This window comes from Convolutriloba macropyga, chromosome 3 (genome assembly GCF_964194025.1).
Source record: "Convolutriloba macropyga chromosome 3, txConMacr16.3, whole genome shotgun sequence".
Taxonomy (NCBI): domain Eukaryota; kingdom Metazoa; phylum Xenacoelomorpha; order Acoela; family Convolutidae; genus Convolutriloba; species Convolutriloba macropyga.
The window spans coordinates 24193360-24210810 of NC_134470.1; the positions used below are offsets into that span (position 1 = coordinate 24193360).

The 17451-nt window shown below is 37.0% G+C and overlaps 1 protein-coding gene across 1 annotated transcript in view; it reads right to left on the bottom strand.

Annotated features, from left to right (window-relative positions):
* Positions 1-17451, bottom strand: part of LOC142336089 (mothers against decapentaplegic homolog 1-like) — a 536849-nt gene that overhangs the window by 7970 nt on the left and 511428 nt on the right. The window contains exons 3-4 of the mRNA XM_075384613.1: positions 9510-10342; positions 1837-2093 (exon numbers count right to left, since the gene is read on the bottom strand). Of these exons, the coding sequence (XP_075240728.1) occupies positions 1837-2093; positions 9510-10342 (1090 nt within the window). The remainder of the gene's footprint in view (positions 1-1836; positions 2094-9509; positions 10343-17451) is intronic.

Consider the following 17451-nt stretch of genomic DNA (forward strand, 5'->3'; position numbering starts at 1 on the left):
ACTCAACTACAGGCAACAGAACTTGCGACGCCATTACTTTTTCATTCATTAAGCAACTAACAATTGACAGAAACACCATAAAAATATTTTATATAAAAACCCGAGAAAAAAAAGGACAAAGTAAAAAAATACTCTTCGAAATTCTTGAATAAAGATATCCAGAAAATGCAAAAACGCTCCTTTTTTGAGAAAAAACATTACTTGTTCTGCTCAAACATTTACCAACCCAAGAACTTACAGAAACATTCAGCAATAAAAATCCACAGAACGAAAAAAAAAAACGAAAATAAGAAGTTTGTATTAATTATTTCAGTAAAAAGTGACCTGTCTAACCTTCAATTTAGGAGCAAAACTTAGTGAATAGTTCTAAATTAAAGATTGAAGAAGAAAAACTAGCAAGGAGCACAGTATCAGAAGAAAAATTCAAAATCAAACCGGCCTACGACGGACAAATTGCCCTCGGACGATAGGGCAATTTACTTCAGAGGGAGAGTAGCCTAGATAATTTTTAATGCGTTCACAAAATTCTGACGTAGGAAGTTTCGAACAACTAAATTCCGACGTATTAGACTGACGCATTCGCCACTCGGCTATCAGGGCCGTGTGCTAGCTTGTTATACAATCGCTTTGTTCTGACAACAATTGATTTCTGGAAAGGAGGGTAGTTCACCCAAAATTTGGATCGTTGAAAGCGCCGTTATAATAACCGGCTAAAAAGATGAGGGCGTCTAATAATGATAGCTTACTTATCACGTAGTATAACGTAGTCACAAGTGCCATAAAACACGATTCAACAAAAAAATGAAACTGTATCCAGAAGTCTGTCACTGTTCCTATTCATCTTATATAAACCATTAGACGGTCAAATGAAGATCATACAAGCTATACTTGAATAAATCATTTCGCGATTGAAAAAAATCTTATCCGATCAAGTTTTTGCGGACCAGTGAACAACCAGTTTCAACTTAATGTTCATTATTTTATCCCAACTATCTTTGCATTCACTTTAAGATCGTATCAGATGATATAATCTTATGAGATCTTATAGGATAAAATTAACATTAACATCGTCGAACATTAATATCGTAAACACTATGAAAAATAAAGAGATTTTTCACGATAGAATTTCTCAAATCACTGGAGTTGCTGACAATTAACTCTAATATACTGAGGAAGCGATATATAAGCGATGAAACAAGTAGTTGAGCTTTTCGCCCATTTTTTCATGTTTTAGCACTGAAGCCGTTAACTTATCGGCCCAAAATACCATAAGTTGGTTGGTATTGAAAATTAAGAGATTTGTCTTATTCGCTTTAAATTGAAGCCATATCAGCTAGTGTAAAATAGCTTACTCAAAACTTAGTTCGAAGCGGACACCGTACTTATAACGGTGTCAGCAGATGAAGGGGTGATTTAACAATCAGTCACTCTTTTTTGGAACATAGCTCGCACCAATTTCACTCGGAACATTTTTAACGTCTCAACATATCATTAGGATTGCAATCTCAAGCTAGTTCAAGTTATTGATTGGTTACATAGGACAGGTGCTACGCTATAAGAGTTTCTCTTGTATTGTCACAAATTGTTTCAGTTACACGAGAATTTGTCTCAATTTATATGATATTGTCGCCCTCAGCCAACGTTTTTCATGGCTCACACAAAAATACGTGACTTTTCATGACCAGATGAAAATCATGACACAATTTTCTATGTGATTCCCCAGCCATTTATTGTGTGAGCCTTTTCTACTAGAATAATTGTGTGAAAATAGATGCGATAATTATGATTGTAGGTATTGGCCAATTGGGGGATTGATGAGATGAAGTATTGATGTACCTGACACATGGTGCTCATGTCATAGACGCGACTGTAGCTGTACTCTTCGACACGTAGGTTGTACTGGATGGCCCTGGTGAATGTCTCCAGGCGGAAGACGCAGGCAGAGGAGCCAGGAGGAATCTTGACTACGGTATGGGGTGCAAAGTTGTAGTCAGAGTTGAAACAGTGGCTTTGGAAGAACACTGCGTGTTGACTCACACATTCAACGTGCATCTCTTGAGACACCTCGTCCCAATACAATTTGATGCCTTGGTCTATAATATTCATCACATAACAAGCTTCAAAACGATCTGTATACGTTGCGGGTCATATAGTTGTTCGGACCACAATTAGTGGGGGAGGAACTATATACTCAAATCGTTCTTTTGTTCTATCAATTTTGGTCGATTGATAAATTGATCGTAAAGAATTGTGAGCGGTATCATTAGAAAGCTTTTCAAGCGTAGAATTTGAAATTAAAAATATTTTTCTGAATTTTTTTTCGAGTAGTAGAGGTTTGAAATTTTTGAGAACATTTGATATTTGGATGTGATTTTGCTCACTTCCAGTATCAATTTTCACAATCAATTTCTGAATCAAAAAGCTTGTTAATTAAAACAAAATAAATAAAATAAACAAGACAAAAATACAAAATTTTCGCAAACTAACAAATAAAAGCGAAATTCAAAATTTCACTAATATTTTTTGAAACTTAACAGAATATAATTCATAGAAAGCATTAGCTGGAAACGATTGAGTCAATAATGAAACTAAGTGATAAGACAACAATGACCAAAAACTCGCACAACTAAAAAAAATCGACAATTTTCATAAATACAGTTAGTTTCAAAGTCAAATAAACCAATATCTTTGAACTGATAAAATTAAATCAATCAACATAATCTGCATTAGGAGCCTATGAGATCTTTAACTAATATGATTAAGCGATAAGCCGACAAAAATTTCGACAAAAAACGCGAAAAACAAATTTTTGAAAACAAATATGGTCAAAGACATGGAAAACACTAGCTATGAGCTCACACCATTAATTAGGTTCATTTATCTCTGAGTTGCAACCAACAATGCCTGTCGCTACTGATTAGCAACCAACAATGCCTGTCGCTTCAAGCAAATTCAAATATATGTATCATATTCATGGAACTCAAGAGCAGAAACAATGAAACATAACCGACCAAAGTCGGTCAAATTGCTCTCAAACGACCGGCAAGCGGTTGGCTTTGTCAGTAGCTAGCCACAGTTTAGTGAGGCTAGTTTTAGCTTAATTGAAGGGGCGCGAGGTGTGGGGGCGTTGTGAGGGGGGATGGGGTGTTTGTCAGCCTCTAAGAACCGCCCTTCACACCATAAGTATAGGTCTCCAGAACAGTTGCTGAGAATCGCATACTTGGAGACTAGTGAGCTGAAAGGCTCTAAGAGCACTTAATGCCCGCTGGGCGCTACCAGTTTATCCCGTTTTTGAGGAAGAAAAGTGAAATGGGTCAGACGAAAAATCGGTCAAGCAAAAAATCGCATAAAAAGACCGACAGGATTAATATAATTGCAACAAACTTCGTTTGAGAGCAATTGAACAGTAGTCTAATTGCCGCCTGCAACAATTGCTTAAATTGTTTAAATATCAATTTCTCACTCCACTTTAATTGAAGCTACTCGGCAAAAACCACGCTTCAGACCTGCTTGCTTTATCGCTTCCTTTACTACTCAAAGTGATTAAAATCACAACTTTAATTACTTCTCCCTGACGCTAAAAAGACAAAAAAGTGTGCACACCATTGCCGCACGAAAAAACGACCGCACACCAATACTATACAAATACTATGGATTGTAAAAAAGCAAGGCAAATCCTCAATAACAATCCAAAGAATCTCGTCTTCGATCGGCGTTTTTCCTGGTAAGCCATACATCGAGATACTAAAATGTTAAACAAGGTAACTCAAAACATAGCCGGAAGATTGCCATAATAACTGCAAAATAGACTTGAGTGCCGTATAAGAGAGATAGAGAGAGACAGATATAAGTTGAAAATGTTATCGACGACCCTCAAAAAAACCATGTTAACATTCAGCGTCAAATTGTTCAAGCTCGTTAAAACTCATTCCACAGAAGCATTTATATCAGGGATCTTTAATACAAATGAGCTCTTCTGATCTTAATCTAATTCAAATTTAAGTTTTAAAGTGCAAAAGTCATTGAGTGAGGCGTCACATAATATCAATATTTAATCAGGCAAATAACCTAAAAAACTTTTGCTAGAGAGAGAGAGAGGGAGAGAGAGAGAGAGAGAGAGAGAGAGAGAGAGAGAGAGATGACTTCACGTGCTAAAACAAAGTTAGTGAGAGGAATAAGTCTTTCAGTAAATTTGACTTTCAGCTTTGCTGTATGAAAAAATTTACAACGAAAAAGCGTCAAACAACAAATCTATGACCTTATAAGCACAAAAAGACAAATCATGAAAAAATCAGAAAATTTAGTTTGCAAAAGTCTACTTTTTGAGAAACAAAATAAATTTAGCTTTTATCAAAATATTGACTGCACGCATACTCAGAATTATCACAGTACAACAACCTAGTGGGAATCAATGGCAGAAAAAGCAAAAATGAGGCAAAAACTAACAAATTGGAGAAAGAAAATTGAAAATCAGTGGAGTCAATGGAAAATAAATAACTAAATTTCATTAAACTTTAGAAGTCGTAAAATATCTTTCAGGAGTAATGGCTGAAAAGGAAAATACAGCCACAAATGAAGACAAGATACACAAATTCACTTAAACAATTCGGAAACAGACGGTACCTCAAAGAATTGAAAAAGTAAGCGAAAAATTGAAGGAATAACATTGACTCAAATCACGCCGTATCTTGAGGCCAAATAGAACTGTATTTTCTGTGAGAGTGAGCGACAAGACTATTAGAAATACAAAATCAAAGTAAAAATAATTTTTTTTCAAAATGAAGTGAAAATCATTTATGAACTCGAACACCTAACAGGATGCACTTTTTCCTCATTAGCAACCAATGGAACCTGTCAAAATTGAAACTTAAGACAACAAAAATACCAAAAAAATACAAAAACTAAAAACCTGGCTAATACTTTTTGAACATTAAGAGTATAAGAGTTACCGAAAACATTAGCATCAGACTGAAAGAATTTTTGGGTTAAACAAACTTGATTAGCAAACGAAGACATCTTTTTTACTGAAGAGTGATAAGACAGCAATAAAGACAAAAAATACAAGCAAAAAATCACTGAAACTTTATGGAAATTCTGGATTATGAACGCCTTTGAAAAACAATTACAAAAACGGTCATAATCAAACAATTTTAGTTAATTTTTGAAAACAGGAAGTGTCAAAGTCATTATAACTTGAAGCTTTGAAATAAAAACACGATAAACTCCGACATGCCTAATAAGAAAGCCAATGAGAACCATCATTAAGGAGATTAAGTGACAGAACAACAAAAAATAATACGGGGCAATATAAATAATAATGGGGCAAAATCTGAAAATACAGCTGCCAGATCGCCAGAAAAAAGCCGCAAAAGCTTCGTAGAGCTGCAATCTCAAAAAGATAGTAACAGAAACAGACCAAAAAATTTCTTTTCGTCTAAGGTTTTATATTTTGATAACGAGGTTTTATATTTTGATAACAAATCCGTATAAGTTTTTTTCTTCTATTAGCTTCTCTCTAATAACTTTCATTTAAAGTGACACGCACTCGCTTGACCCTAACTCTTTAAATAAAAGTAAAGAAAAGTCAGTTTCAGAGTCAGGAAGTCATTTTTGAGAGCGAGTTAAGTCACACGTGACAAAAACAAACACACAAATGAACAAAAAAACTCACCCCAATAAGAGCGAAAAATGACGTCACGCACGCAACTCGGTCGAAATTGCATGAACGAATTAACAAACATACCCGGCAGATTGCCGGAAAATAGCCGCCGTTGATTCCAATAAACATAATTGGGATTGAACGAATAGAATATATTGAAAAAACATTTTTGTACAAAAATATTTTTTAAGTCCGATTTATTTTGATGGCATTTCGTAGTTGAACATACTTCTGTTTCTTAGAGAGAGGCTACAGGGGCTACTATCAACACCAATAAGCATTAGAGGTGGTAACTAAGACTTATAGGAACGACGTTCAAATAGCGGGCATCTAAAATTGGGCTTTATGGGTTTATCCCGTTTCTATTTCTGACTTCAATTTTTTATACCGACTCTGTTCATTTTGAATTGCTTTGCTTAGCAACTGATGTTCAAATTCACTTTTAGCAGAATGAGACAAGAGAGAAACTAGCCTAGAGAAGTCAAAAAGATTTCACGCAAAATGTCGAAAAAGCGGCAAAATGGTAAAGCGAAAAAAAGTTTGACGAAGTAAAAAAAAAATACGAGCGCAATAATAGCCAGCTGAGATGAGGGCGGCTATTAAAAAGCAGATTAGAAGTGATTATGACGTCATATGATCGTAACAAAAACCTCGACGACGAAATAAAACGTAAACCGACAAATGTCGGAAGAATTGCTCTTGAACGACAGGCGAGGCAATTTAATTCATGGTCTTTAGTATAGATCAATTTTTTTATGGGTGCAAAAAAACCTCCACCCCACCGGGATTTAAACCACTGACCTCCCGCTCCATGCCCACCCGCACAAACCACTGCGCTACGAGTCACTTAATTTTCCTACGCTGCAACCGATTTTATATTAGCAACAAGCTTTACTTCGGAGCACTTGAGATCACTCAAAAATGATGAACGAAAGCGTGAAAAAGTCACTTGAGAAGTCAAAGAATGTTCTAGAAGAAAAGCGCAAAATTGTCAAGCGAAAATTTGCATAAAAAAGACACACACGTTTACAATAATTGCTATGAACTGCGTTCAAGAGCAATTAAAAAAAACCAAAAGAAGGCCAATAAAGACCCAGCTATCGCTGTGCGGCTAGTAAAAAAAAGTTTTTTCGAAAGCAGGTTGTCTCGAAGTAGTTAAAACTATCCAATACGAAAAAAAAGCTGTCTTACAGCTGTCTGTAATTAGACTGACAGAAGAATTTCAAAATAAGGAAAGCCAAAAATTGCTAATATTTTCCCGAAAACAGTTGCTGTCAGTGTCAGTAGAGCCATTGAGATCTATTATTGATGACAAAACATGCCAAATACAAACACATCAGCTTTGATTTATGAAGACAAATAGTGTCAAAGTCTTAAACAAGCATTGATTTCATTTTGAGGGCTTTGAACAAGTGCAACAAAGAATTATTGGAACAAATGTATGGCCTTTTAAAAGCATTCATAGAGAGAAAACTGCGGAAACAGAAGTCAAAGTGCCGCACGTGAAGAATATTTTGCTCTCGAAAACCGAAAATCTGTTTGAACACCATTGTCTCACTTCAATTTAGATAGCACTTTTTATAAAAAGTCACGTTTTTCAACTCAATTTTTGCTCGTCTTACTACGCGAGCGTGACTAAACTTACTACTCAAATTTGAGATGTCAAATCAGAAAATCGGCAAACATTTTCAAGTTTACTCCATTTTCTTCAACAAAAACAACTCGAAACAAAAGTCAGTTAATTTGAAAAACCACTAAAACTGCCAGAACAATAAATTTCAATTACACAATTCCACAAATGCTATAAAACATTGATGGAAAATCCAAAAACTGCTAAAAGCTTAAAACAAGTTAATATGGTTAAAACAAGGTAAAAAATTTAAATCTTAAAGTGCAATATTTGCTTCAGAAGGTCAGATGCTTCAGATGGAGTATTAGTAGTCTAGATAGTTGAGATTAACTCCTTTGACTGAAAAAAAATTGGAGTTAAAACTAAAAAACGCATCAAAAAGCCTCATGTGATCAAAAAATTACGCGCGTAGCCATTATTTTTCAAACCTACTTTTCTCTCTCTCAAAAACGACATATAAACACAAACCAACAAATGTCGGAAGAATTGCTCTTGAACGACAGGCGTGGGGAAAAACATTTAACCCCACCGGGGTTCGAACCACTGACCTCCCAATCCATAACCAGATGCACTGCCCACTCGGATATCAGGCCCTACTTTTTGTTATGCTGCTAACAATTTTATATTAGCAACAAGCTTTACTTTGAAGTGAGAGCAAAACAGATCACTCAAAAATAAAGAACGAAAGCGTTAAAAGGTCACTTGAGAAGTCAAAGAATGTTCTAGAAGAGAAGCGCAAAAACGGTCAAGCAAAAAATGTGCATAAAAAACCAACACGTTTACAATAATTGCTATGATAATTGCTATATTGCTTCGTTCAAGAGCAATTAAAAAACTCGCTCTTCTCTTCAATTTGTTCAGCCGTTTGACCTTAGCACTTAGTTTTCACGTGCAGCATTGACTTTTACATCTTGTTATAAATATACTCCAAAAATTGCTCCACCAATACTCCTCTTCGAGTCAAAAAGGCACAGCAATAAAAATTCCAATTCGTTTTTATCGTAAAAAGACAGTACGCCAATACAATCCAAATACTTTGGATTGTAAAAACACCAGAAAACCGCTATAAAGCTACGCTGAGCGTACAGCTTCGCAGCTTTAAAAACACAAACCAACTACCGTCGGAAAAATTAATTCAGGGGCTGTAGCCTAGATAAATTTTTTTCATGGATGCGAAAACATCAGCCGACGGCAGGATTCCAACCCCACCCTCCTAAGTCCCCAGTTCCTTTCAAGGCCTTGCAATAGTGTCTCTAACAATCTGTTTTACTTGAACTTCATTTCAAACTTCATTTTACAAACTTCATTTCGGAGTGAGAGCAATTGAAACCACTCAAAAGTCAAGAAATGCGTGAAAAAGTTACTTGAGAAGTCAAAGATTATTCGAGAAGACAAGCACAAAACGGTTAAGCGAAAAATTTGCATGAAAAAGACACGTTTACAATAATTGCTTCTCATTCGAGAGCAATTAATAATCCCTCTATGATAGCTCGCTTCGTTGAGGGCAGCTATTATAAGTCAGAACACAGATCCTCGTCCCATTTCAGATGTACAAAGAGTATCGGTTGAACGAAAAAGATCTCACAATATCAGCCAAACTTTGCAAATTTTCTGGTTTTCAAACGTAACCCACTAAACGTCGGAAGAATTGTCTCGAACGACTAGTGGGAGCTCTAATCAATTGCAGCCTGCTTCAGTCGGGGGAGGGCGGAGAGAGGGGGAGCCTAAATGGGACTAAGAAGTTCAATAGTGGGCTTCAAATAACCACATTAGAGGTTAACATATACCACTATTAAGTTTTGAAGTAAAAAATGACTCCAGTTTCGGCGCACTTTTCATTTGACATTTAGTATTAAATTGCCGCCAATTGAGTTCAACTGCTTGAAATTGTGATTGAGAGAGAATTTTAGATCACGCGAAACGCAAAAAGTCAAGGGCGTAAAAGTCATTCGAAAAGTCAAAATTGTCGAGCAAAAATTTTGCATAAAAAACACACACGTTTTCAATAATTGCTATGAACTTCGTTCAAGAGCAATTAATTACAGGTGAAAAAATCTGATTAATTTTTACCCTTTCCATTCTCTAAATAAGTTAGATATCCTAGTCCTCTTGGGCCTTGCGTCGAAACATTTCGGCCAAGGGACTACATGTCAGGGCTCTAAGTCCCTCGGTTGACATCTATTTTTTTGCAAAGTAGATAAGATACTTATGCTCACTTACCAATGACACGCCTGATCTGCCTTGTAAGTTGATCCCTGGAGGTTCGGTTGATGATACCCAGACAGAATCTCTGGGAGCTGGAGGGATCAGTGAGTCCATCTATCTGGAACTGGTTCTCATCAGCTTTGTAAGTCTCGCCTAGCTTCGTCTCCCCTTCATAGTAGGCCACGCTACACCAGTGACGAACCGGCTCGTACTTCACTACCTGAGAATAGGATACATTATGCTCCAGATACGAGTCAGCAAAACCAGAGGTGACAGAAACAGGCGCTAATAACGATGATGGCGGTGTCGGATGTGGAGGCTTCAAGTCCTCCGACAGTCCGGCTGTGTCGGGCGACTGGTTATGGTTGGCATGTTGAGCAGGTGGGGGATTGCTTTGCATTGATGAGGGGAGGTGTGTTGTGCGGAGCGCCGGGGCAGCGGTTGGAGCACCATCTATTGCACTAAAGTGAAGGTGTTGGTGAAGGTGAGGCGGCTGAAGGTCATCCACTGAGGATAGCGAGGAGGAGTCCAGCTGGTGTAGACTGTCAATCGTGGAAGTCACTAAATTCTGTTGGATGCCACTTTCTGACGTTACACTTGCATTTGTATCATTATACGCGGCCAATGACACACTGGATCTGGTGCGAGCCACCTCGTAGTGACGAGGGTTTATACATGAGGAGGAACAGTTCCTTTCCACGCCCTTGTAAAAGGAGAATGCGCAGTTGGAACCAGTGGCCGGTTTGAGAGTTGCTACAGAGACAACCTGTGGATTGACCAGCATCTTGTAGAGAAACAAATGCGGGTACAGCCTCTCATTATTGATCCAGATGTGCTGATCAGGTGGCCTAAGCAAAACTGCATTCAAATGCTCCAAAATCTTACGAATTACTCGAAGTGAAGTGACTGGGGTATTTACTTTGATACACTCTGGTATTCGTTTTGCGGTAACTATGTCATATTTAAAGGTCCTGGACAACTTTTTAAAATCAAATCGGAAGCAACCTTTATTTCGGTTATTATTACAAATTTTTAATTATAACGGGATTATCATAGAAGTTTTGTGTAATCTCAATTTTCATTTTTTTCCGCAACATTTGGACGCTCCCAAAAAGCGCAAACGCATGCCTCTGATTGGTTAAAATGAGTCTTTTTTGCCGGTGTTTTGGTTCTTGACTCCGGTACACACTGATATGGAACAATTTAATTTTTAATGAGTGGTGAGAGATTTGCAGCCCTATAATTAATGAGTTCCACACATCAACCGCGCTTTGATCAGTTGGGTCATCATTTATATGTGGATAAACGAGCAAGATTATTCATCAAATAGTTGTTAATTGTACTTTTTCTAGTGACCACATTATACTTTACGAGTTCAAAATGGATAATTTTGATCAGCTTGAAGGTATTCAGGTATCCTAACAAGATTTTCTCAAGAATAGCTGATTTTTTTAACGGTTTCGGACTTACCAAGTTGAAGCAACTTACCAACAGACCCGTCGTAGCTTTAGTTAAGAAATTAGCGCGCCAGTATACATGGATTTGTCAGATGCCTCCGCAAGAACAAAAAGAAATTTCATTTGTACTTGGAGGATGGGCGGTTCGTGTTGAAAGGGTGGATTGAAAGCAACAAGCACCAGAAAAGAGCAGAAAAAATGGAAGATGGTCCGCTTTGAATAAGTTCCAGAGTTGGAAGCTGCTCTTAAAGCTGATGACGTTGAGTCTCAACTGTCTTAAAGTTAGCAACCTGCGATGATTATTTTTCATCAACTCGTACTAACAATAAACCTGGGCATATCTGAACCTAAATCGAGGAGTTTGAGAGCGGTGTTTTAGGAGATGTTGCTATTGGCCTTGACCATAAGACAAGTCACAAATTTGACGCTTCTGAACAAGCGTGAGACAATTCTTTATTCTAATGGGGATGAGATTGAATCAATAGGAAAAGGTCAAGATGCGAGAGAGAATGAGTCAGTCATATCTTTTGTTGAAGAAACTGTCATAGCTGATGAGCCAAATGAAACTGAGACTTGTGTAGAGAAAAGCAGTCTTCCTATAAAAAAACGTTAAGTTAAAAGAAAATGTAAAGAGCCTTGACAGCAAAAGTTATCCTTGTCGCACAAAAACTGCCTGCGCTACAAATGAGGATGAGGGCAAGTGTAAAAGAGTTGATGATGAGCAGAACGTTTAAGAAAGTGCTGGAAGTACAAGAGAATACTTCAGGATTAGGACACAAAATGTTCCAAATTTGTGAAAACAACCGAACTGAAAACAAGATCCCACTTCGAAATTGCGCGGAAGAGCTACATGCGGGCTTTAACCCATCGTCGGGCAAAGACGCCCTGGACTGATGACGAGAAAAGTTTAATTAACGAGTTTACAGCAATAACAGATCTACCGAACAAAAATGACGTCAAGGACAAAGCTCAGGTACTTCAAGGTAAATACAAGATGACATTCACGGATGATCAAACAGAACGTTGGTATCAGAAAATCAACTATTCCCTCAAAAGGTATTTCGCTAGACCAAAAAATCAGCCACCGATCATTCCAACGTATGGAGTCAGTCTTCATTCTTTCCCAAAGAAGAACTAATTTGCTGCTGTCCAACTCGCTATCATAGACTTAATCTGCACTCAATGAGCGAGACAGAATGGTTTTTTGGCGAATCTTTCGTGAAAACTCGGTTACTCTCAATGAGCACGGTGACTCAATTTTTTTCGAATCGATACACAAAACAGCGGCTAACTTTCATGATTTGTTTTGCACCATTCTTTTATTGTTTAACTCAGCACTCATTTATCGAGATTGAGCACAGCTAGTTCAAATTTTTTTTTGCGCTTGTAGTTCTTTGCGCACTTTTCACATTTGACTTTAGTAGTGAGCTGCAGTCACTTGAGTTCAGCTGCTGACACTAGTCAATGAGAAATTTAGTTAACGCAAAAAGGAAAAAGTCAAGCGCGCAAAAGTCAGTCAGAAATTCAAAACATTGAAGCGAAAATTTTGCATAGAAACCATAGGAGTACAATACCGGAAAAGACTCCTTTAGAAATCGTGCAATAGAAGCTCATAGCAATATATAGTCAGAAACTACCAATTTTTAATCAGGAATGTGGTTAGGTTTGGCGGGGATAGGTAGATAGATAGAGGGCAGGTAGGAGCGGAGGGGGGGGGGGGGGGGGGGTTGTATGTAGTTGTGGGTTGTAGGAAGTAAATGGGTGCCAAGGGAGGTAGTTAGGAGGTAGAGGGGCTAGGTAGAAGCAGGGGTCAGTGGAAGTAGGGAGCTGAGGGGTTCAGGTGGGGGGATAGGTAGGAGGGAATTACATGTAATCAAAATGCTGTTAAAGACCTTTTTGCTTTGAATATTACAGCAGTTCCTAATTACAATCCAATACCAACACTTAGCTACTGTTAAAGTCCAATATTCAAAAACAGAAGTCAACTTTCAATAACAGAGGTAAAATTTCAAAATGAAATAATTCAAAATACAAGTCATACACAAATATGCTTCAGCTAAAAAAACTTAGCAGTCCTCAATTACAATCCAAAAAAAATGAATTAACTAATGAACTGAACTTCAACATTTTCTGAGAAACATCATAATGTCAGTAAAAAAGGACGCAAAACTTTTCAAAAACTAAACAAAGCATTCAATTTCACAAAAAAAACTAGTGTCGTGAAGATAATCGACAATAACCAGTTTTAAACACTAACGACCCTACGTATCCTAGGAAAACAACATTGACAAAATCAATGCGACAAAACGGCGCAAAAACAAATTTGAAAAAAATAAGGATCTTTTTTAAAAGTAGTGGCTCCAAAGCATAAATACACGTATCAATATAACAAAATCAATTAAAGCAGCATAGCCAACAATTTTTTTCAAATGTCATTTAAAAAACACCAATTGATAAATACTCCGAAATTCACAAAAACAATTCAAAAAAATTAGTATCTGACTCGTCAAAAACAGGAGCTGAATACAACAGCTAATATTAGCCAAAAAATCAAAACTGAAGTAACACTGCACTTAAAGGCCAATAAGAATTTAGCGACTAGACCACAAGATAAGCCACAAATAACTAATATTTTAAATTTAATTATTTAGACCAGTTGACGCCTCCGCAGCAACCAGTAGAACGTTTTTAATAAAGAAACAAATTGATAAGACATAAAATGCACAAATACAGCCAGAACTCAAACGTTCGCAAATATTCTTTGAAGACCAATAATAGTATTAGTTAAACAAACCGCTAGCTAATAGCTTGAAGCCTTAATTCGGTTCACTGACGTCTTAATAGCAGTCAAGGTGACATGCCCTTCAGGAGACTAATTGATAAAACAAAGGTGCAAATTCTGAAACTAACCATTATTTTTTGACAACATAAGTCTTAACGTCAAAGAAAGCTAAGGACTGAACAATTAATTTGATTCACTTATGCCTAAATAGCTATCGTTGAGAGCTGCCAACCAATGAGAGTAATTGACAAGACTACAGAAATAATACAATACGAGCATGCGTTAAAAATGGCCTAATATTGTACCATAACAAATGGTTTTAAAGCAAAAGAAAGCACAAGCTGCCTGTTCAGGGATTCAAGCATTTGTAAATAAAAGAAAAAACATGTTAAGTTTTGAATAACACTTGCAAGCCCGCAAAACCATAACAAAAATTCATTAACACGCAAAGAAGTTTAAAAGAAGTTAAGGTTTATGTTTCGCACCGACTCGAGCTCGAACCCATATCCCTCCTTTAACAGCCATCAGCCAAAAGTCTCACCACTTACGCCATCTATGCGTATTTCACTTGTCTTTTGCTTTCTACAAAAAAACTTCTGCACGATGGCGTTTGTGACTTGCTTGTTTTTACTACACCGAATGCTTAATGAGCACAAAAAATGTGCATATCTGGAGCTAAATTATGATGGTAAAGCGTGTCTCAACGCATTTGTTACGCTAGGTTGCACAATTATGGAACCCTAAAACATGCTAGGATAGGGGCAACGTTGACTATTGAGCTCAATTGCGGCTGATAATTACTATGAAAGAGGAAGATTAGACAACACGACTAAAACCGCTCAAAACTTTCATAGCAATTTTATGGATAATGGTAAAAGAAAAACAATTCAAACTTCAGATTAGCAGTCCTCCATCTTACCAACTGCGCAATAACCACTACAAATCACCGTTTTTCGGAATCTCTTTTATCTGATCAAGAAACATATTTCAGATTGTGAGCATTTGAGATCACGCAAAAATCAAAAAGTAGAGCGTGAACTTAGTCGAAAGCTAAGAAAGTTCTAAAAAAGCGCAGAATTAGCAGTCCTCATCTTACCAAAAGCGCTATAACCACAAACCACCGTTTCTCAAAATCGCTTTTATCTTACCGATAAACATATTTCAGATTCATTTGAAATCACAAAAAATCAAACAGAAAAGCGTAAAAAAATTAGTTGAAAGCCAGGAGTGTTCAAGAATAGCGCAGAATTTTTAAAGCTAATACTTTGCAGAAAACCACACTTTAACAATAAATACTTCAAACTTTGTTCGGGAGCAATTAAAAAACACGTAGTACCCAGGAGAGTTAATCCTCCCTCTGGGGAGCATACTTCCCAGACCTCATAGCGTCGTGGTAACTGCACAAGACAAGCAGTCTTTTGTCCCAGGTTCGGTTCTTATTCATCTATTTAGAGCCTTTAGGCCTTTGACTTCTTTCGATGTTTGCTTAACCATCTAGCTCAATCAGGCTCCTAAACATGCGCATCGAGAGGCGCATTAAACATGCAAAAACTTTGTCTCATTTTAGAGCTAATTCGTTTAATATATAGGATTACCATATTTGGTTCCACAAACAAACACAAGAACATAAATCAATCCGCGTCGCAAGAATTGCTCTCGAAAAGGCGGCATGGTGTTGATTAGAAACTTTCATGTCGACAAAATGGAAGGTACCCGACATGGGTTTGAACCCTCGACCCTCGGAATAGCAGTCTTCCATCTTTCCAGTTGAGCTATAACAACTAGAAACAGCCCTTTCTCACAACCGCTTTTATTTTATCAAACTTACTTTATATTGAGAGCGTTTAAGATCACGCAAAAAATCGAACAGAACAGCATGAAAAAACTTAGTTGAATGCCAAGAGTATTCTAGAACAGTGAAGAATATGTAAACCTAAAATTTTGCAAAACATGTTTAAAAATATGCTTCAAACTTCAGATTAGCTGGCTTCCATCTTACCAACTGCACTATAGCCACTACAAACCACCATTTCTCACAACCGCTTTTTATCTTATCAATAAACATAGTTCAGATTGAGAGCATTTGAGACCACAAAAAAATCAAAAAGCAAAAATTGAAAAAATTAGTTGAAAGCTAAGAGTGATCCAGAATAGCGCAGAAGCTAAAACTTTGCAGAAAACCACACTTTAACAATAAATACATGAAAATTTGTTCGGGAGCCATTAAAAACACGTAGTACCCGGGACAGTTAATCCTCCCTCTGGGGGGCATACTTTCCAGACCTCATAGCCTCGTGGTAACTACACATGACTGGCAGTCTTTTGTTCCAGGTTTGGTTCTCATTCGTCTACTTAGAGCCTTTAGGTATTTGACTTCTTTCGATATGTTTGCTTAACCATCTAGCTCAATGAGGCTTCTTTACATGCGCATCGAGAGGCTTCTTAAACATGCAAAAACTTTGTCCCATTTCAGAGCTCGTGCGTTTAGAATATAGGATTATCATTTTCATCCCCAAACAAACCGATAAAGATAAACGTTCATGCTAAAATCGAACACTACAGCGAGAAAAGCAAAATCGAACACTTCATGCAAAAATCGAACACTACAGCGTGAAAAGACTTATTTGAAAGCTAAGAGTGTTGTAAAATAGCGCAGAATCTGTAAAGCTAAAGCATTGTAAAAAACACACGTTTAAAACAAATACTACCAACTTCGTTCAGGAGCAAATAAAAAACACGTAGGACGCAGGTCAGTAAATCTTCCCCCGGACAAGCATACTTTCAAGTCCTCATAGCCTCGTGGTAACTGCACCTGACTAACAGTCTTTTGTCCCAGGTTTGGTTCTCACTTATCTACCTTGCGCCTTTTAGGTCATTGACCTCTCTCGATAGGTTTGCTTAACCATCCTACTCACTGCTGCTCATAAACATGCGTTACAGGAAGCCCCTTAAACATGCAAAAATTTTGTCCCATTTTAGAGCTCTCTCGTTTAACATATAGGATAACCAACTAACGTCAGGCGAATTGCTCTCAAACGACCGGCGAGCACTTGGCTTTGTCATTAGCTAGCCACGGTTTAGTGAGCCTAGCTTTAGCATGATTCGATTCTGCAACTTTTACATTTCTAGCCTTGTTAGTAAAAAAAAATCAACTAGAAAAACCAAAATATTGCAAATTGAAAGTTTCCAGATTCAGTTAAGTGAAAAAAATTCACAACCTTTTTTTATTTTGCGTTCTGCCGGGTAACCCATCTGCAGGACTTGAATATTTTCGTTAGCCAGTAATGATCGTTAAACACAGAAAAGGACAAACATTCAAAAATTTTGGAAACAATCGCAAATTTCAACAAAATCTTGCTAAAATTCAAGACATTAAAATCTTCAAAAACACTTTTATCATTTTATTGTATCCAGTAACCCTATTTCAAGCTTTAAATAGTTGGGCTCATAAAGATCAATAAACTTAAAACATGAAAATTTTCCGAAAACTTAAAATTTAAATTTTTATCAAAAGTGGCTGAAGTTGGAGCCATTAAAATATTCATAACCATTTCAATAACTCCAGAAAATATGCAATCACTTAAGTAACCTTGGGGACCCTGGTGTCCCTAGGACCCTGGTGTCGAAATAAAGAAAAATCAAAACGATTCAAATAACATAATTGCAAAATTTTCAAAATTGCTTTAATTCGTGATATTAAAATCTTTAAATATTCCAC